At 44.8% G+C, this 22,154-nt stretch overlaps 2 protein-coding genes across 2 annotated transcripts in view; one reads left to right on the forward strand and one right to left on the reverse strand.

Annotated features, from left to right (window-relative positions):
* Window positions 1–15,863, forward strand: part of COL4A1 (collagen type IV alpha 1 chain) — a 262,582-nt gene extending 246,719 nt beyond the window's left edge. Inside the window, exons 50-52 of the mRNA XM_063953177.1 lie at window positions 8,551–8,665; window positions 8,766–8,938; window positions 10,993–15,863. Of these exons, the coding sequence (XP_063809247.1) occupies window positions 8,551–8,665; window positions 8,766–8,938; window positions 10,993–11,074 (370 nt within the window). The 3' untranslated portion in view covers window positions 11,075–15,863. The remainder of the gene's footprint in view (window positions 1–8,550; window positions 8,666–8,765; window positions 8,939–10,992) is intronic.
* COL4A2 (collagen type IV alpha 2 chain) overlaps window positions 1–22,154 on the reverse strand; it is a 711,921-nt gene that overhangs the window by 665,966 nt on the left and 23,801 nt on the right. The window lies entirely within an intron of this gene.

A 22,154-nucleotide genomic window follows, 5' to 3' on the forward strand; every position in this document is an offset into this window, starting at 1 on the left:
AGCCAGAAAGCATAGGAGCTGAGAAGTGGTCTGTGGTCACCACCTGCAGAACAACTCCTTTATTGGGGGTGTCTTGGTAATTGCCTATAATTTCCACCTGTTGTCTATTCCATTTGCACAACAGCATGTGAAATTGATTGTCAATCAGTGTTGCTTCCTAAGTGGACAGTTTGATTTCACAGAAGTGTGATTGACTTGGAGTTACATTGTGTTGTTTAAGTGTTCCCTTTATTTTTTTGAGCAGTGTATATTTCTGCAGCGGGGTGCACTGCGTTCCACAGGGAATACATCGGGGGTGTAGAGTTGGATCTTGATCCGAGGCACCAACAGGCTAAAACTTTGATTGTTCCCAGGATGCATTGCACCGCCTCCTCTATAACCCCGCCTCCAGACACTGAAGCTCAGTTTGTAAGTTGGTGCCTGCAGAGCAGGTCACTAACAGGTGGGGCTGTGCTAGGCAGCCCTGAAAAGAGCTTTTTAAGACAACTTCAAGGGCTGCAGCACTGTTTATGTCATACTGACATACTGTGCTGCGGCTCCATCATCTCCCCAGCAGCGCTGCATACTCCCACGGCTGGGTTCCCAAGTACTTGCAGCGGAGGCGCATCGGTCCTCAGGCACACCACCTCTGACGCTCTCCTGGATCGCGTGGCTACACATCAGGGATGTGGTAAGAGGGTTCCCCAGGTGGGACCCGCCGGTAAATCGCAGTCCGGTTGCGGTCCCAGGAGACAGACTGCGTGGACACTGTACTGCACAGGGACCTCACTATATCCATCAGGGCAGGGAGCAAAGGTCGGATTTAACAAAGATCCGTTTTACATAGGCTCCACAGTACCTGGTGGTGAGGACCAGCATAGGGGATAAGGCGCTGACCTGTAGCCTCTCCCCCAGCTCCCGGCGCCATCTACTGCTGGTGTTCCCGCCCTGGAGCTGCATTTTACTCTCCCTCACTCCCTGATAGAGATTCTGGCGCCATCTTTACAAGTAGCTGCGACTGGTCTCCGGGATGATATATATATATATATATATATATATATATATATATATAGTTTTACTTGTCCAGTGCAGTTTTATTGTTTATCTGTAATAGCTTCTGCATTGTACCTGTGACTGAGTGTGCCTGTAGCTGCTGTGTGGATTTCATTCTCGTGTATCACACTTCTTGCTATCACTATATACTATCCCCTGGGGGGCTAGGTGCATCGGGGTCTCATATATATATATATATATATATATATATATATATATATAGTGCTACACAGTATACACTGTTTTGTATTTTTTACTGTGTATTTCAGTCACCTCATACTGCTTTAATTCTCTGTTTGTGTCCTGTGTTTACTGTCAAATAAATCAGGGGGTTATTTGCAGGTATTGTGTTTGTCTGGCTATATTGTACTGTTACGCTCTAAGGCTACATTCCATATAATGTCTGCCACACAGCGCGGGAAATCCGTGGATGCTTTTGTATCATGCAGAGCTTGCACCAAGGATTTACCTGAGGGGGAAGTTCAAGCTGATGGTTCAGGCACTGGGTGCCATACCTCTCCCAGTCAGCCTGCAGCACCTGTGACCAATCAGGAACCACCTTGGGCAGCGTTCTCAAGTACGGCTGAATACACTTGTGACACGTCTTAAGCCCCCTGTGGGAACCCCTGTGCCATTACAGCCACATATTGGGGGTCATTCCGAGTTGTTTGCTCGTTGCCGATTTTCGCAATGGAGCGATTAAGGCAAAAATGCGCATGCGCATGGTTCGCAGTGCGCATGCGGTTAGTATTTTAGAACAAAACTTAGTAGATTTACTCACGTCCGAACAAAGAATTTTCATCATAGAAGTGATCGGAGTGTGATTGACAGGAAGTCGGTGTTTCTGGGCGGAAACTGGACGTTTTCTGGTAGTGTGCGGAAAAATGCAGGCGTGTCAGGGAAAAACTCGGGAGTGTCTGGAGAAACGGGGGAGTGGCTGGGCGTGTGTGTGACGTCAAACCAGGAACGAAACGGCCAGAGCTGATCGCAATCTGTGAGTAGGTCTGGAGCTACTCAGAAACTGCTAATGTTCTATTCGCAATTCTGCTAATCTTTCGTTCGCTATTCTGCTAAACTAAGATACACTCCCAGAGGGCGGCGGCTTAGCGTGTGCAATGCTGCTAAAAGCAGCTAGCGAGCGAACAACTCGGAATGACCCCCATTGTCCCTGTAGTTAATCCGCCCTGGGTGGACACTCTGTCTACCCAGTTACAACAATTAAATCAATCTTTGGTTAGACAAAAATCTACCACACGCCCTTCTGGTGCAAGGGGTCATCTAAGCGGGCCGCTTCCTCCTCACAATCCACTAATATCTCAGATAATTCGTCTGATGAGGATGGGGAATATACTGATCCGTCAGACACTTATACAGTACCTACTGACGAGGAAACTACAACTCAGGTTGATGTTCCTGACCTAGTGGAGGCTATTAAGCTGATTCTTCAAATTGATGATGATATAGATCCCACTACTGCGTCGAAGAAACCTGATAGTTCAAACATCAGAAGGTTACTAAAGTAGTCTTACCACATTCTGACCATTTTAATTGATATACGTCAGGAATCCTGGTCGTCTCCAGGAAAGAAATTTTCCCTGTCTAAAAAGATGCTAGCTCATTATCCTATCCCTGTGGAGTTGAGTAAAAAGTGGGAAACTCCACCACCGGTGGACTCTCATGTCTTGTGGTGTCATCTACCCTGCCTGTTACCACCGTCACCTCACTGAAGGAGCCGAAATCTATTTACTCTCTTACCGGTGCTGTACATAGACCCACTATAGCAACCTCCTGAGCCGCAAAAGGAATTGAAGCATGGGTTCAGGCATTAGAAGAAGAGCTACCTCAGGATATTTCTGACACTGCCAGACAATATCTGTCTCATATTACCACAGCCTCCCACTATATTCAGGAGGCATCCTCTGAGGCAGGTGCAATGGCAGCCAAACCATCTACTACGTCTATCCTGGCTCACCAAATTCTGTGGTTGAGGTCCTGGAAGGTGGACCTGGACTCCAAAAAGACCTTGGAGGTGCTCCCTTTCAATGGAGATATCCTTTTTGGGGAGGATCTGAATAAGATTGTGACAGATTTGGCGAATGCTAAGACTGCGTTTCTCCCGAGTATTAATCCTTCTGCACCAAAGGCAAAGAGTACCACTTTTCGTTCCTTTCGACCTCCAGGGAAAGCAAAGTGTCACGCATACCCGAGACAGGCTCGTACTTCCAAATCCACTAAGCCCAAACCTAAACAATCCTGGGCCGCTCATCAGGCTGCTTCCAAAAAAGACAAGTCTGCTGCATAATGTGGCGTTCCTCCCGCTGGGGGACCCCAGGGTGGGAGGCCGACGTCTGCAGTTCGCCCAGGCCTGGCTACAGACCACTTCGGACGCCTGGGTGCGGAAAGTTGTCTCTCACGGGTACGCAATCTCTTTCAAGAGACGTCCCCCTCGCCAGTTCTGCTCAACGTTTATCCCTTCGGATCTGTTGAAAGCGCAAGCTCTACACTTGGTTGTGCAGTCCCTCCTGGACACAGGAGTGGTAGTGCAGGTACCCCTGTCCCAGAGAGGCAGGGGATACTATTCGACCCTGTTTGTAGTCCTGAAACCAAATGGGTCCTTCCGGCCTATACTCAACCTCAAATCATTGAAAAATTTGTGAGTATCCAAATTTCATATAGAAACCCTGCGCTCTATTGTACTGGCCATGGAACCAGAGGACTATATGGTATCCCTTGACATACAGGATGCTTACCTGCACATACCTATTGCCATTTCGCATAGGCAAATTCTGCGGTTTGCTATTGGCAACCTACATTATCAATTCCAGGCTCTGCCATTTGGACTGGCCACGGCCCCTCGGATTTTCACAAAGGTCATGGCCGTGATGACGGCCCTTCTCCGTCGTCAGAGAATCAGGATCCTGCCGTATCTGGACGACTTGCTGATTCTGGCAAACTCCCAAGATGTCCTCCTCAGTCATCTGGAAATGACTGTCCAATTCCTACAAGCCCACGAGTGGCTCATCAACTAGAAGAAGTCTTCGGTGATCCCTGCTCAGGGCATAGAGCACCTGGGGGAACTGCTGGACACACACAGCCAGAGACTGTTTCTGTCTCCAGAGAAAGTCCTGAAACTTCAGGACAGGATCCGATACTTCCTATCTCGCCCAAGAGTGTCAATACACTCGGCGATGCAGGTACTAGGCCTCCTGGTGTCGGCTTTCGACATGGTAGAGTATGCTCAATTTCCTTCCCGCCCTCTGCAGAGGTTAATACTCTCCAAGTGGGACGGCCTGCCTCATCGGATCAGGTCTCAAATGAGCTCCTTGACTCCGGAGTGTCGTCTGTCACTGTGCTGGTGGCTACAGGACCAACAGTTGAGCATGGGCAGTCTCTTCTGGATCTCCAACTGGGTCCTACTGACAACGGATGCCAGTCTGCGGGGTTGGGGCACGGTGCTGGAGCGCCACTCTCACCAGGGTCGGTGGACCAAGGAGGACTCTCTCCTCCCGATAAACATTCTGGAATTGCGGGCAGTGTTCAATGCCTTGGCTCTTGCCCTGCCTCTGATACAGAACAGGCCTGTTCAAGTACAATCAGACAATGCCACCACGGTGGCATACATAAATTATCAAGGCGGCACCTGAAGCCGCATGGCAATGATGGAAGTGTCAAAAATCCTTCTTTGGGCGGAACGCCATCTGCCAGCAATATCGTCAGTGTTTATTTTTGGGAGTCCTCAACTGGGAAGCAGATTTCCTCAGTTGCAGGACGTGCACACCAGAGAGTGGAGTCTTCATCAGGAAGTCTTTCAACTCCTAGTGGTCAATTGGGGTCTACCAGATGTAGACCTAATGGTGTCTCGACACAATCACAAAGTTCTGGGCTTCGGATCAAGAACAAGGGATCCTCAAGCAGCGTTTTTGGATGCACTGGTAATTCCATGGAACTTTCGGCTGCCATACATGTTCCCTCCAGTGTCACTCCTGCCCAGGGTGCTACAGAAGTTCAAGCAAGAAGGAGGAATACTACTCGCTCCAGCGTGGCCCAGATGGCATTGGTTCTCACACCTGCAGGGTCTGTCGATAGAGCATCCTCTTCTACTTCCTCAATGCTCAGACCTCCTCGTTCAGGGCCCTTGTGTCTACCCAGACCTGGCCAGGCTGGCTTTGACGGCATGGCCCTTGAAGCTTCACTCCTGAAGGCCAAAGGATTCTCCGAGACGGTTATCCAAACTATGCTGAAGGCCCGCAAACCTGCTTCTGCAAGCATTTATTATAGGGTCTGGAATTCTTACGTCACCTGGTGTGCTGCTATGAATTACGATGCATACAAGTTCGGCACTGCCAGACTTTTGGCTTTTCTGCAACAAGGCCTGCACTTAGTCCTTCATCTGGCCTCCCTCAATGTTCATATATCTGCCTTGTCGGTGTGGATTCAGAGGAAAATTGCATCTATTCCGGACGTTCATACTTTCACTCAGGGTATTTTACAGATTCAGCCTCCCTATGTCCCTCCTGTGGCTCCATGGGATCTGTCGGTTGTCTTGAATGCCCAGCAAAAGTCTCCATTTGAGCCTCTTGAGTCTGTGGATCTTAAATGCCATACGCTTAAGGTTGTCTTTCTGCTGGCTATTGCCTCTGCTAGGAGGGTGTTGGACTTAGGCGCTTTGTCCTGACGTCCACCCTTTCTGATTTTTTACCTTGACCGGGCAGTTCTTAGAACTCGCCCTGGTTATCTGCCTAAGGTTTTGTCATCTTTCCATCTTAACCAAGAGATCGTGGTTCTGGCTTTTTTCTCTTCTGGTTTGTCCTCCAAAGAGTGGTCTTTGGATGTGGTATGGGCTCTCCATATTTACGTAGAGAGGACTGCCTCTCTCAGTAGGCCAGATACCCTTTTTGTTCTTTTTGGTTTTCACAAACGTGGCTGGCCTGCGAATAAGCAAACTTTGGCCAGATGAATTAGAATGGTGATTGCAGAAGCCTATGCGCAGGCTGGACTCCCAGCTCCTGCTGCTATCAAAGCCCATTCTACTTGGTCTGTTGGACCTTCTTGGGCGGCCCGCCGAGGCGCGTCCACTGAACAATTGTGCCAGGCGGCTACGTGGTCCTCAGTGAACACGTTCAGTAGGTTCTATGCCTTTGATACTTCCGCCTCCCAGAATGCTTCATTTGGACGCTGGGTTCTTGTGCCTGCTACAGTGCATCCCCTCCTATGAGGAACTACTTTAGGACATCCCCGATGTATTCCCTGTGGAACACAGTGTACCCCGCTGCAGAAAAGGAGATTTATGGTAGACTTACCATGGTTAAATCTCTTTCTGCGAGGTACACTGGGTTCCACAGGGCGCCCACCCTGACTCACTTAGCTTCTTTGGGTTTGTATGGCATTAGCCACTGGTCCTTTCTCCTGTCGTGAGAATGTGGTTCTATGTGATTAACATCTGCTGTCTCTTTTACCTGCTACTGCATTGGACTGGTTAACGAAACCGAGCTCCAGTGTCCAGAGGCGGGGTTATAGAGGAGGCGGTGCAATGCATCCTGGGAACAGTCAAAGCTTTAGCCTGTTGGTGCCTCGGATCAAGATTCAACTCTACACCCCCAATGTATTCTCTGTGGAACCCAGTGTACCTCACAGAAAGAGATTTAACCATGTTAAGTCTACCATAAATCTCCTTTTTTGATCTATAAATACATTTTATAACCCCATACATACTGTATATACTTAAAAACAAATTGAAATGAATGCACTACAGTTTCCAGTTACACTTACAGTATATACAAATGTGTCCTCCTACATCATTGTTACACTCACGTTAAACGGCCCTTCTAGTATGGCGTGACTAGGTAGCGCAGAGCGTCTTTATGTGCGACTTTTTCCATTTAAATGTATCTAAGTCACACTGCTATGCTAGTAGGATGCACAAGTAGCTTATGTTGATTAAAATGATATGCAGCATACCTAGATACTGTGTGTGACTGCGACTGTATCTGCATATGAAATGCTATGTTACAATGTTTTCCTGGAAATCACTGTAACATGGCATTTTGTATGCAGATACAGCCGCGGTCACACACAGTATATAGGTATGCTGCATATCATTTTAATCAACATAAGCTGCTTGTCACATAGCAATGTGAATAAGACACATTTTAGGCAAAAAAGACGCCCACCATTAGCAGAGCTACACGGGAGCTGCCGGCTGACTCACGGTAGGCATATCCTTCGGCATAGCGTATTGAGGCAAGATGTATGGCAAGATATGGGGGTAAGCAGTATCAGCGCACGTTATGTGCGCTATACTGCTCCCCCCCCCCCCATGTATGATGGCTGCAGTGCCGGCTAAGTGACAGGGGCTTTATGCACCCCTCTCCATATCGGCACTGCTATCAAAGAGATAGCAAGCCGATATGCGTGGCCAATGTATGAACGGTCAGCATCGCTGACTATTCCCACACCTGCAGCTGTCGATTTCGACGGCTGCATGGTGTCGATGCCCATACACCACAGCAGGGACAGAGTTATCCCTGGCTGCGGCGGTGCCGGCTCCGGACTGCACTGGGGATCTCGCGTGAGTAGTGAGATCCCGCGCATGCGCAGTGGAGCCGGCCGGGCAGGGAGACACAGCGCATCATCTCTGAGCTGATGCGCTGTGCGCTGCCTCGGCAGACAAGATGTAGTTGTTGATGTCCCGTCCTGCTTAGCGTGCCGCTATAATATATTTACCCTAAAGTGAGGTGAATACTCTGATGTTGTTGGTAATAGTCCACTCTTGGATTTGTCCTTAATTAATAACTTAAACTGAAATTCTCCTCAAACCACTCAGAAATTTTAATTTTTTTTAAATTACTTTTGAAAGTTTTACAGGAATCTTATTTAAAAAAAGTAAAATTATCCAATTATTTTTATCCATAGGCCCCATTATAAAATAACTTCTCGTCCCCAGTGGTCTTAAAATCTAATTAGACTAGCCACCACAACCCCTTAGTAGCAAGAAACAAAACCTGTTTTATAAACCCCGCACTCAACCCTGTGAAAAAAACCCTTTTGGCACCCCACCGCCACCCTGTGACTGTGTATTTTTTTTTATTATTATTATTTTACCCCCATCCAGCAACTTTTACTTTATATTTATCCACCCCACCCGCAATTATTATTGATCCCGCACGCCAATAGCCATACCCTCCCTCCTCCCCCACATGCAGAGCATGTGTCAGTGGGGACTGATGATCAGACCCCCCTTCTGCAGCTGGTCTCTGCATCAGTCAAAATGTGCTGGGAGAGGAACTAAGTTCCTCTCCCCACACTGTGCTTCCCAGAGCATGCACTCCAGAATGCCAGCCGCACGGCTTTCTGGGGCACGATTTTGGAAGTGATACAGCAGTCACAGACTGCTGCATCACTCCGGGGGGATACAGGGAGTCAGAGGAGATCCTTTCATTTTTTATTCTATAACTTCTTGGGAGCTTATAGTACTAGGCTTGATGTAAGTTCACTACTAGCAATATATTCATTTTATAGGTGCAGTGTCTGCGAAGCACCTGCTATGGTAATGGCAGTCCATAGCCAGACAATCCAAATACCGCAGTGTCCAGATGGATGGATGTCACTATGGATTGGGTATTCATTTGTAATGGTGGGTGCTTTTGTGCGTTTATTTATTTACATGGATGAATTATGATATTCTTTTCCTAATGAAAATATATTTGAAATATATGCCTTTTTCTTAATTCTAGCAAACCAGTGCTGGTGCTGAAGGCTCTGGTCAGGCTCTGGCCTCACCAGGCTCTTGCCTGGAAGAATTCCGCAGTGTACCATACATTGAGTGCCATGGACGAGGAACTTGCAACTATTATGCCAATACTTACAGCTTTTGGCTTGCTACTATAGAGAAGAGTGAAATGTTCAAGTGAGTGACAAAGCACAGCCAAATGAACTCTTGTATTTTGCACAATCACAATACAAACCCAATTGGTTGCTATCATGGTTGAAATATAAATATGAAATATGAAAAAAAGATCCAAGTAGACACAGAAATTCTCATTTAAAACCATAGGCATGTGAAATAAATCTGCTTAGTTTTTCAGGTCGAATATAAAATGTACATAACGAATTAACCAAAAAGCAATGGCAAATTTTACCTATGGGCTGCAAGGTTGCAGCGCCCACCAGTAAAATCCACCACTCATCTGTGAGCCCCCCAGTCCCCCACTATGTGAATTGGCAGTGGCTTCCCATTGGAAGCGCTTTATGCTAATCACACATCAGACAGGCAGTCCCAGTGGGAGTTCTTTCCCTGGGACTGCCAGTCTGGACTGCCATTTGTAGAGAGAGCGCATCTAATGGGAAGCTACTGCCCTGCTATTACCGCAGCCCTATCTGGCTTCTGGAGCCTGCAGCCAATGCAGCCCCTAGCCGATGCTGTTTTTGACATACACAGAACATATACACACATATACATACATGCAGACAAACACATACTTAGAAAACATAAATTTACACTCACAGAGAGCACATACTCATACATATACATACATAGAACATATACATATGCACACAAATAGAGCACATACAGTACTTACACACATACATATATAGACACACACACACACACACACACACACACACACACACACACACACACACACACTGACTTCTGGAGTCTGCCCCGAGGAAGAGGATGCTGCAGCAGGAAGTCACTGATGACGAGTCTGAGCACGGGCACTTTTCATCATTAGGCCCTGCCCCCACAGCATAATGCTGTGATTCATGGGTCGGTTGGGAGGGAGCTGAGCCCATATGATGATCCCTCCCATCACCACCGACCCATAAATCGCAGTATAAGGCTGTGAGGGAACAGGGCTCCAAATGCCGGCAATGGGACCATGGCTAAGTTATACAAAAAAACATTTGGTCCACTGGGAAGGGGGGTTGTTTCTGGATACTCAGAACTCCCCTGCGTGCGCTAGTGATACTCATTGCACAATAGATAGGAGCAGTAGGTCAGCCAAGTTGAGGGGCTGCAGGGTGGCTGAGGGTAGGTGCTGTTGCAGCATGGGCAGTCCCTCCACAGGAGGAAGGTAGGTACCACTGTTGGTAGAAAGTCACTTCAAAGTCCAACTTTCTAACATTTTATCGCCACATCGTTCATTACTTTCAACCTCTACATTTTTCTCTTGCAGTATTGCTTTGTTTAGCTTTATGTATTACCCCTTTCACATAGCTAAAATAACCCGGTACTGTATATTGCCGAGTCGAGGTGCGTTGTGAAAGGGGTATGTTGCAATTTCCCGTGTCGACTGACCTGGTATTTCATCCCGGGAATAAAGCAAGGTTATTCCCGGGATGAAGTGCAGTGTGAAACTGTCGAGACAGGCATTATTCCGGGTTGGTGCCACCCGTCTGAAAGGGGTCTCAAGCGGGTCGCACCCGGGAAGGAGCCATGCACAAGTCCTGGGTGTGACCCACTATAGCGATGTGAATTGAATAATCAGTGTGAAACTATTTTGTCTTTATTACATGTGCATCTTTTGTGTGCATTTATTGTATTGGTCGAAGTGCGTCCAGTAGTGCCTCATTTCACAAAAGTGCAGCTTGTGTTATTGAAAGTGTAGCATACACCCAATCTGTGCCAGCATTGCAAGGCGAAAAGACAAAGCAAGGAGCTCTCTTCTAAATGCACCTTCTCCACTCCATTGTATCAATTAAGTAATTGCACATTGCAAAACAAATTCTATTTTTTCCATATGAATTGCTAGGTATGTACAGTCATACAGTGTGCCTAGATTAGGGCATATCACAGGGTGTCATGTGTATTTCTGTAGTGTGAATGTCTGTGCCTGAGAGAAGCTTTTACAAAGAACCTGAAAATGTGTAGGTAAAATAGTTTTGTTCTACCAGCCTAACACTTAATGATATTGTTACAACACTGCACAATATTTTACCATTGTTTAATATTCACAGGAAACCTACACCTTCAACTCTCAAAGCCGGAGATCTCCGAACCCATGTCAGCCGCTGTCAAGTATGCATGAGGAGGACTTAATAGAATAGAGTAATTCAACATATGGTGCTATTTGTTTAACATGAAAAGCCAAATACTTTATCAATGTACCTCACTATAGTACAACAAGAAAACAGTAAAGTGCGTTATAAGAACTCTCATAACTAGCCCTGTTTTACTGATCCTTGTCCGCTCAAAGAGGAAAGAATACCAAGACTAGATGCTTTTATGGCATACAAGATGGCACTTTGAAATGACATAGTATATAATATAATGCACTGATGCTTTATAACAGCAGAAGCTGACTTCTTAATTCATAAGGTGCTAGGAGATATACAGTACCTTATGCTGTGACTCCACTTATTCTTGTACTATATTTTTTAGGTTCTGTTTCAGAAATATAAATATTTGTTATCATTGTATAATTTTTGTTTTCTACATATGAATTGTCTGTATAAAGTAAAACAGAGATACAGTATTTTAAAGCTAAAGATTTAAAACAAGAAATACTTATTTTTTGCTCCATCTTTCCATAAAAGTGAAAACCGCAAAAAGACACCAATTGGCAGAAGATAATAGCTTATGTCTTTTGTTAATCAAATTTATGTTTCATCTTGTACTGTAGCTAAGAAGAAAAAAAAATTACAAAAGTGAAAAGTTACACTACCTTTAGTGTAAAGTGGAAAGGTAGTGGAATTGTAGTCCAGCGCCCTCTAGCTGGAGATCCGGGTACTGCTGTATGCAGCTGTTTTTCCCCCACAGTATAGCAGCAGCTCCTATTACAGCCCTGGCTGAAAAACAACCATTCACAAGTTACAATCAAGAGATTATGGAAATTGGTTGGCCTTCCCTTACTCTTCCCCATTCACAACAATGATAAGTAGGTTAAGAAAATCTATTTATTGGTTGTGCTCTACATTACAGAGTCATTCAGGGAAAATGGCTCCATATAGCAAGCTCCAAGGATCTAGGTAGCGTAGTGAGGATATGTACTACAACTAGGTGGGAATGTAGATTTCTTATATCAAATAATGCAGGTTGTTACTAACTGGAGCTTCTAAAACTGCTAATTATTTTCTCATAAAGCTTCTCTATTGCGAGAGACATTTCCCTGTTTTCCATAGAATGCAAGAAAATATTGACAGAGAAAGGCTTAAGATACATATACATTATAATTACAATACATTCCTAAGTATACAAGTAAAATACACGTGCCAAATGCAATACCTTCTAATAAATCTATAGTTTTCCAGCACAACCTATATTTTAGTAATTTATGTCAGTAATAAAAGAGTATACACTAATTTTTATATATAAATGTTTTATATATATATATATATATATATATATATACTGTATCATGTGGTTTTATTCTTTACACAATTATTCCACCAATAACACTAAAAAATTTTCAATTTACAACTTTTTCTGTTCTAGTAATTTAGATTTTACCAATAGGAAGGCCTGGCAAGATTTCACACTTTGCCAACAGATAGGCCTTGTAAGATGTCACACTTTGCCAACAGATAGGCCTGGTAAGATGTCACACTTTGCCAACAGATAGGCCTTGTAAGATGTCACACTTTGCCAACAGATAGGCCTGGTAAGATGTCACACTTTGCCAACAGATAGGCCTGGTAAGATGTCACACTTTGCCAACAGATAGGCCTGGTAAGATGTCACACTTTGCCAACAGATAGGCCTGGTAAGATGTCACACTTTGCCAACAGATAGGCAGAAATAATAACAGTTTTCTTAGCATATCCTCTATGAAACAAATGGGTGCATATTACTATTACTGTAGGTGCAACGTATGTTAGCAGGATGTCTCAGTATTCGTCACAGTGCATTAACAACTGTACATGCTAAGAATATACCATTATTATACATACTGCACACATAGGGGCTGACTCTGAGTTGGACGCAGCTGCGGCTGTCCTTACATCTTTTGTCGCAGTTGCGTGTGAGACTCTATGCTATTCCCGCTACAAAGCCCTTCCCTGGTGTACACCCGTATGCCTGAATGTGCAAGGACTGAGATTCCCACTGTCAGCATCTGTATTTTGGTACGTCTTTAGATGCCACCATTGGTCACACCATCGAAAATTGCTCCAGTACTATGTCAGGTGTAGTTTCGCCATCTAAGTGTGGCCTGTTATGTAAGCATTTCAGCATTTCAGCGACATGCCCAATACACTCCTGCAACAATCCCAGAAGACGCAACATCTTTGTGTGTCTTTTTAGCCACCCGCCTGTTATCTACCAATTAACATCTAGGAATGGTCCATACACTTCTGTTACTGTGTGTCCAAATCTTTACTGTGACTCTGTAATTACAAAATCAGAACGCATGCGTGGTGCTACTTAAACGCATATGCGGTGCTACTCAGACACATACACATACAGAAAAACATGACTCCACTGCTCCTGACTCAGAATCAGACCCATAGTGCATTGGTCCAGGCTACATTTACCAGACCTCGAAACATCAGTCATCAATAGATCATCACTACATAGGTTACACTCATTGTGGACTGTGATAATTAGCAGAGTGATGATCATTGCAATCTAGTAATCATTATTCTGCAGGGGCTGAACGTGGTATTTCTGTGTCCCATAGCATAATTTGGGGGAGGGCCTGACAAAGCCGAATCCACACTTTGCTCTCTTCACACATGCGAAAGGCAGGAAGATGTGTAGTTCAGTCCATTCTTGGGAGGAATCTGTAAGGTGCAATTCTAAAACACTGTAGATACTGTAAAATGAAGCTAGATCAATTGCATTTGTGTGACGGAATGTGACAAAATATAAATGTGAGAGAGTGAAAATCTGCAGTGATAAGGCTATATTTAAGGGAGTTGGAGAAACCATTTACAGTGCCTTGCTAAAGTATTCACCCCCCTTTGCATTTTTCATGTTTTGTTGCCTCAGAACCTGGAATTAATTTCAGAATTTTATTCACAAAACATGGCTACAACTTTGAAGATGTTTTTTATTTTTTTATTTTGAAGCAAACAACAAATAGGACAAAACAACAGAAAACTTCAGCGTGCATAACTATTGACCCTCCTAAAGTCAGTACTTTGTAGAGCCACCTTTTGCGGCAATTACAGCTGCAAGTCGCTTTGGACAAGTCTCTATGAGCTTGCCACTGGGATTTTTGCCCATTCGGAAACCATCCAACTGCTCCAGCTCCTTCATGTTGGATGGTTTCCGCTTGTGAACAGCAATCTTCAAGTCTGACCACAGATTCTCAATTGGATTGAGATGTAGGCTTTGACTAGGCCATTCCAACACATTTAAATGTTTCCCCTTAAACCACTCGAGTGTTGCTTTAGCAGTATGCTTTGGGTCATTGTCCTGCTGGAAGGTGAACCTCCAACCCAGTCTCAAATCACAGGCAGACTGAAAAAGCTTTTGCTCAAGAATATCCCTGTATTTAGCACCATCCATCTTTCCCTCGACTCGAAACAGTTTCCAAGTCCCTGCTGCTGAAAACATCCCCACAGCATGATACTGCCACAACCATGTTTCACTGTGGGGATGGTGTTCTTGGGATGATGGGATGTGTTGGGTTTGCACCAGACATAGCGTTTTCCTTGGTGGCTGAAAAGTTACATTTTAGTCTCATCTGACCAGAGCACCTTCCTCCATACATTTGGGGAGTCGTCCACATGCCTTTTGGCAAACTCAAAACGTGCCTTCTTATTTTTAACACTGAGTAATGGCTTTTTTCTGGCAACTCTTCCATAAAGCCCAGCTCTATAGAGTGTACGGCTTATTGTGTTCACATACGCAGATACACCAGTCTCTGCTGCGGAATTCTGCAGCTCCTTCAGGGTTGCCTTTGGTCTCTGTGCTGCCTCTCTGATTAATGCCCCATTCCCCGGTCTGTGAGTTTTGGTGGCCATCCCTCTCTTGGCAGGTTTGTTGTGGTACCATGTTGTTTCCATTTGAAGATGATGGATTTGATGGTGCTCCGGGGGATCATCAAAGATTTGGATATTTTTTTATAACCCAATCCTGACTTGTACTTCTCAACAACTTTGTCCCTGACTTGTTTGGAGAGCTCCTTGGTCTTCATGGTGTGATGCCTCTTGCTTAGTGGTGGTGTAGCCTCTGGGGCCTTTCAGAAAAGGTGTGTTTATACTGACAGATCATGTGCCACTTAGATTGCACACAGGTGGACTTCATTTCACTAATTATGTGACTTCTAAAGGTAATTGGTTGCGCCAGAACTTTTGAGGGGCTTCATAGCAAAGGGGGTGAATACATATGCACATGCCAATTTTAAAAATTTTCTGTATAAAAATTCTGTTTTATATAAATTTTTCTCATTTCACTTCACCAACTTAGACTATTTTGTGAGTATCCATCACATAAAATTCAGATTAAAAAAATTAATAAATTACAGATTGTAATGTAACGAAAAAGCCAAGGGGGTGAATACTTTAGCAAGGCACTGTATGTAGAGGATATACCATACAAAACTATGTTTACCAATTATATTCCTATGTTAAATAATCTAACAATGGGTCCATTAGCAGTTCCATGAGCTCAGTCCGGTTTGTTATTAAAGTTGATATTTAAAACTTTGCGTCAGATTTGTATTTTTTATGTTTTTTAGAATAGTATATCTTACAGTGTTACTGAAACCTAAAAAAAGTTTTCTAGAACTTGAAGAATCACAGAAATTTGATGAACTAATGTTATTTTGTTTTTCAATTGTTAATTCCCTGAATTGGTTTTTGTGATTGTGCATAACAGAAAAATTCCAATTTGTAATAAAACCACTTGTGTATTTTTTTACTGATGGACTACTTTAAAATGATTGCAAGTGTTATGTTTTTTTTTTAATTCTTTTAAATCTTTAAATATTCTTATATTAAATGTCTTTCTTACGGCCTTACTTAAAACTACAGTAGAATAATGAGCAGAGTTTCATTTTGTATATAAAATATCTGCCCTTGTTTATTAAGGTCAAACAACTTTTATAAAAGTAAGGAGGATCAGGTACTTATGTAATTAAAAGTAATGTAACGTTAAATATTTAAAAACACACTTCTGTTCCTGGCTATATAGAATCACTTAGGAGAGCTAATAAATAACCATCAATACAAAGATATTTGGCACAATAATAAAATCATTAAAATGTATTAAGACACCTAGTGGAAATTATTTATCTAAAATGAACTCAGACAGAGTTGACTAACACATAAAAGTTAAGTTTTTTTTACTGAATACATTAAATTAGATGGTTTGGCTGATAAAGTGTTGCAACAGTCAGCTCCAGGTAAAGCACACTTAACAAATAGAGTGACTTCAATGCCCTAACATGACCAAAACTGTGGAGTGTCACTTCCCCTTTACTGGCATAGAATTGGATACTTCACACAGAGCGACCAGGTCCCACCACGGTGCCAGGACAAACAAGCCTCCTTTGAAGCCAAAGTGCTCCACACCTACCTATTGTACCACATGTGGCTGGGCAATACTTTCTGCACCAGCTGCACTTAATCTAACAGGAAATAAAAGTTAGTGCAAGAAAAATGAATCAACAAAAATAGCAGTAAATGCACAAAATTGGGCAAAAGAGCAGGAGATCCAACTAAAAAATGCAACTCCTAAACCCATTCATTGGGCTGGATGTAATGAAGTCCTAGATGACCGGAGGTGCAGGTTCCCGGCTGAACTCGGATGTTTTTAAGGCGCCAATCATTTACAAGGCATGGTTTTGCTTTGTACATGATTGGCGCTTTAAAAAAACCCTCTGAGTTTGGCTGGGAGCCCATACCTTCGTCCAACTCTGACTTCATTTCATCTGGCCCATAGACTCCAATAACTTCTTCCCAAGAAATTACCATATGACTGCTAATCCCCAGACCTGTTGTTAATAATTTCAATCCTTTTTATCCCGTAGTAGAAGGTTTCATAGCCGAAATAGGCTAACACACAATACCTGGACTCTTATTTCCCCTCATGCCTAGCACTGCCTTCAGTTATTTTAAGATGTCTAGTGGTTGATGGTCACAAATAGGCCATAGCCCTTAGCACTGAATGACTTATCTAAAATAAAAACTCAGAGTCAGTTGATGGGCATAAAAGATAGCAGGTTAAATTACCCGTGTGGCTGTTTAACAACTACTAGCTCTAGCCAAATAATAGTTAACAGAAGGACCAACTAGAAAGTCTCTACACAATCTGAACTGTGGAGTTTCACTTCCCCTTACCTTGGCAAAGCACTGGACACTTCACACAGAGCACAGTACCCAGGCTACCCCCGCACAGGCTAAACAAAATTGCTTTCCTTTTAAAGGGAAGTGCTCCACAGTTGCACCACTGAAAAGCACCCCTTTCCTGCCAGTCAGGATCAAAGAATCACAGCCCGCCACCCCCCAATCCACAAAAGACATGAGACACTGCCAGAAAACACCAAGACCATTGTTATTAGGGGGTGTAGTATGGTATGGGGGCGGCCGGGCTCCCATCGGCCAGCATACCGGCGACGGAATCCCGACCGCTGGCATAGCGACAGCTGGGCGAGCGCAAATGAGCCCCTTGCGGGCTCACTGCGCTCGCCACACTGCGGGCACGGTGGAGCACTATGCGCTCCACGCTATCTATTCTCCCTCCAGGGTGGACCCCAAGAGGGAGAAAAGGTGTCGGTATGCCGAGTGTAGGGATTCCAGCACCGGTATACTGTGCGCTGGGATCCTGACAGCTGGCAAACTGAAGACCACCCTTATTAGGTTATACCTCAGGAGACCTGTAAAGATGGTGAAATTTTAACTGCAGCAATGGTTCTGTACCAATCTACCCACAAGATGCAGAACAAAAAGTGATACTACCACATTAATTTATTTCTTGTCCTATCTAAAGTATATCTATCCTGTGAAGCCCTCCATACCAGCATATGTATCATTTTCCATAGTCATAATGAACCTAAGATAAATCAGAATTATTATTTTAAAAAGAGGTCTGTGACTTTTAATTGATCCATCTCATTCCACCTAAATGAAACACCAACCAGTTAGGCCTACCCCATTTGCTAGTGGCTGAATACACTCAACGAAGCCCTCAGTTACCTAACCAAAGAACCATCCAACCCTCATGAAAATCCAGGCTGTAACAATCATTAATTGTAAGAATGTCCGACCAAACAAACTTGCTGGACAGACTTCCTAGCCAAGGAAAAGAGAATACCAACTCAAATTGTGGTAAAACCATAAAAAGCCTCCAGGAAACCACAAGCCAATAAGGTCCCCAAAGAGGAAGAATTAGTAAAATCCCTTCACGCCCCATAACAATGATGGCAAACAACTAACTGTGCATCCTGGGTTACCAAGCAGAGAAGCACAGTTCACACCTTAGTGCAACTTTATGATTTATACACTGATCATTTCCATCTTCAAACAGGTAATCCCAGAGCAGCAGGGCACATAGGCTAAAAGGGAGACTACCAAAATCCATACTTATTAAATCAACAATATTTAAAATATTGTTTAAACACTGTCTCAAGCTGGTATTTGTTAAGATGCAATGAATCAGAATTAAACAGATTCTGAATTCCTCAATCAAAGAAGCCTCTAATAAAGACAAAGACAATTCAATTGGCTATCGAGAAGCAGCACCCACAAGACCTCTCATTTTTGCAAAAAAAAAGACACTGACCAAAGTGGACTCCATGGGCCAGATATAATGATGAACAGAGTTGGATAGTAGTGTGGGTTTCCAGGCAAACTCGGATGTTTTATTTACAAGGCAAAACGATGTTTAACAGCATACGGGATCACAGATGCAGCCATCAACCCACCCATAAAACGTCCACGACATGCATGTGTTCTTCAAGCAGTCCCTGTTACCTCCCCCAAAAGGTGCCTGTCTGGATAAAAGTAGCATGTGAGGGTTCACAGATGGGTTTTTGTGCATGTGCTGTGAGATGTATGCGCAGTTTACCTATAATCTCTCGTTTGCAAAAAAAAAACAGTAAGCATAGCTTACGATCATGAATCAGGCCCAACGTTCTAGAGCTCAGCTGTTTGCATACCAAAGAGATTCCTATTGCTGGGCACACTCATAAGGCACCATAGCTGTATTGCAGTTTAGAAGAAAGACTTTTTTATCATTAGAATTTGTGTTTCACTTAGGGATGAGACCGGGTTAAGGCTAAGGTTATAGTGATAGTGGAGCTTTGCCTAAGGTGGAGAGTTATCTTAGGGTCAGAACTACGATTGGCTTCGTGTTTCCAAACCCCAAGTGTGACCCTACATGTAAACCCTATCCGTTTGATAGATAGACAGTGTCTAGTTAGACAGTCAATAGATAGACACCATATATTAGACATTAGGTCGACAGGGTCAAAAGGTCGACATGAAAAAGGTCGACAGGTCAAAAGGTCGACATGGTCAAAAGGTCGACATGAAAATGGTCGACAAAAACGATAGACAAATGTTTTTTTTAATGTAACATGTTTTTGGACTATTTCATACTTTATCCATGTCGGCATAGAGTTGGTTATAAACCTTGTGGCGAGCGCAGCGAGCCACCGTGCCCGAAGCATGGCGAGCGAAGCGAGCCCCGCGAGGGTATGCCTTTCTACAATTGGGGGTCCCAGATGACAAAACTATCCACACAAACCACAAAAATGCAAAAAACACGGTGTCTACCTTTTTCATGTCGACCTTTTGACCATGTCGACCTTTTGACCTGTTGACCTGTCGACCTTTTTCATGTCTATCTTTTGACCCTGTCGACCTTTTGACCCTGCCGACCTAATGTCTGTCTAACATATGGTGTCTATCTATTGACTGTCTAACTAGACACTATCTATCTTTCATACTGGAACCCATGTAAACACAATGATGAGGGAATCAACGCAATCAACAAAGTCACACGTGGCCCACCCAGCTCAGTGCTCCCCTCATATATCACCCTTCCCCCGTGCCTTTCCAGCTAATGTCCTCACCGCACATCACTGGTGAAAACTGTACTAATGTTTGCAAGAATAATGGGCCTAATTCAGACTTGATCGTAGCCGTGCAAAATTTTGCATGGCTACGATCAAGTCTGAATTAGGCCCATTAGTTACTCAGACATGCGGGGGGATGCCCAGTACAGGGCTGGCTCTGCCCCGCCGCACAAGTACAAAAGCAATGCACAGCAGCAATACTTTTGTACTTGACAAGTAGCTCCCTACCAGCGCAGCTCCTGCGCGCTGGCAGGGAGCTATTTGTCACTGTCCGGGTCTCAGTGGCTGTGCATGACGTCACGCAGCCGCTGCGGGCCACCCCCCGCATGGTCCGAGCACGCCTACGCTGCCCGGACTGTGCCCCTAAAACGGCGGACAAACGCCGCCGCCCCACCCCTTCCTGTCAGTGACCGCCAGGTAGAGGCAATCGCACGGCTGGGACCGCCGTCGGCTGTCTGGCATGGGGCGGCGCACTGCAGCGCCGGTGCATGCGCAGTTCAGACCTGATCGGCTTCTGTGCGATCAGGTCTGAATTAGGCCCAATGTCATTATACCATTTGTGGAGGTATGATATATATATAGCTTCCAGCTCAGTGGCTCAAATATTTTTGCATGGTGGAAGTATTTAAAGCAGAGGTTCTCAAACGTCCTCAAGGCACCCCAACGGTCCAGGTTTAAAGTCTATCCATGCTTGGCCACAGGTGACTTAGGGGGTCATTCCGAGTTGATCATAGCTGTGCTAAATTTAGCACAGCTACGATCATCTTCCCTGACATGCGGGGGGACGCCCAGTCAGGGCTAGTCTGCCCCGCATGTCAGTGCCGCCCCCCACAGAAGTGCACAGGCATCGCACAGCGGCAATGCCTTTGCACTTCAAGAGTAGCTCCCAACCAGCGCAGCTTTAGCGTACTGGCCGGGAGCTATTCATCACTCCCCAGCCCGCAGTGGCTGCATGTGACGTCACGTAGCTGCTGCATCCCGCTCCCCTGTTCAGTCACGATTGCGTTGGCCGGACCGTACCCAGGAAACGGTGGACAAGCGCCACCATTCCGCCCCCTCCCGCCCAGCAACCCCCTCTGCCTGTCAATCAGGCAGAGGCGATCGCCGTCCTGCTACGGCCTTAGGCCGTCTGGCATGCGCCGGCGCATGCGCAGTAGAGACCCATTCGCTCGGCTGCGATAAAAAGCAGCGAGCGAATGGGTCAGAATGACCCCCTTAATTAGCACCTCAGTCAATTTGATTCAACCATCTGTGCTGAGCTATGGATATACCTAAAACCTGGACTGTTGGGGTGCCTTGAGGACCGCGTTAGAGAACCCCTGATTTAAAGGAAGAATCCATTCATAAATACTGTCTATGATAAATGTTTCACCAAGATAAAGTACCAACCAATCAGCTCCTAACTGTCATTTTTCAAACACAGGCCCAGATTTGTCAAGCCTTGGAGAGTAATAAATTGCATGGTGATAACGTACCAGCCAATCAGCTCCTAACTGCCATGTTACAAGCTTAGGTTGAAAAATTACAGTTAGGAGACGATTGGTTGGTACTTAATCACTGTGCAATTTATCACTCTTTAAGGCTTGATACCTTAAACTGGGCCACAGTCTGTAACATGGCAGTTAGGAGCTGATTGGTTGGTACTTTATCACTGTGCCAAGGCTTGTTAAAACTGGTCCATAGTGCATCATAGTGGGAGTGGCCGTGCCTCCAGTCAGCATACCTAGTGCATCATAGTGCGAGTGGCCATGCCTCCAGTTAGCATACTTAGTGCATCATAATGGGAGTGACCGTGCATCCAGTCAGCATATTTAGTGCATGATAGTGAGAGTGGTAGTGCCTCCAGTCAGCATACTTAGTACATCATAGTGGGAGTGGTCATACCTCCAGTCAGCATACTTAGTGCATCTTAGTGGGAGTGGTCATACCTCCAGTCAGCATACTTAGTGCATCATAGTGGGAGTGGTCATGTCTCCAGTCAGCATACTTAGTGCATCATAGTGGGAGTGGTTATACCTCCAGTCAGCATACTTAGTGCATCATAGTGGGAGTGGTTATACCTCCAGTCAGCATACTTTGTGCATCATAGTGGGAGTGGCCGTGCCTCCAGTCAGCAAACTTAAGAGAAACCACCACAGGGTCAAACCAGTCAAA

Source organism: Pseudophryne corroboree, chromosome 2 (genome assembly GCF_028390025.1).
Source record: "Pseudophryne corroboree isolate aPseCor3 chromosome 2, aPseCor3.hap2, whole genome shotgun sequence".
NCBI lineage: Eukaryota > Metazoa > Chordata > Amphibia > Anura > Myobatrachidae > Pseudophryne > Pseudophryne corroboree.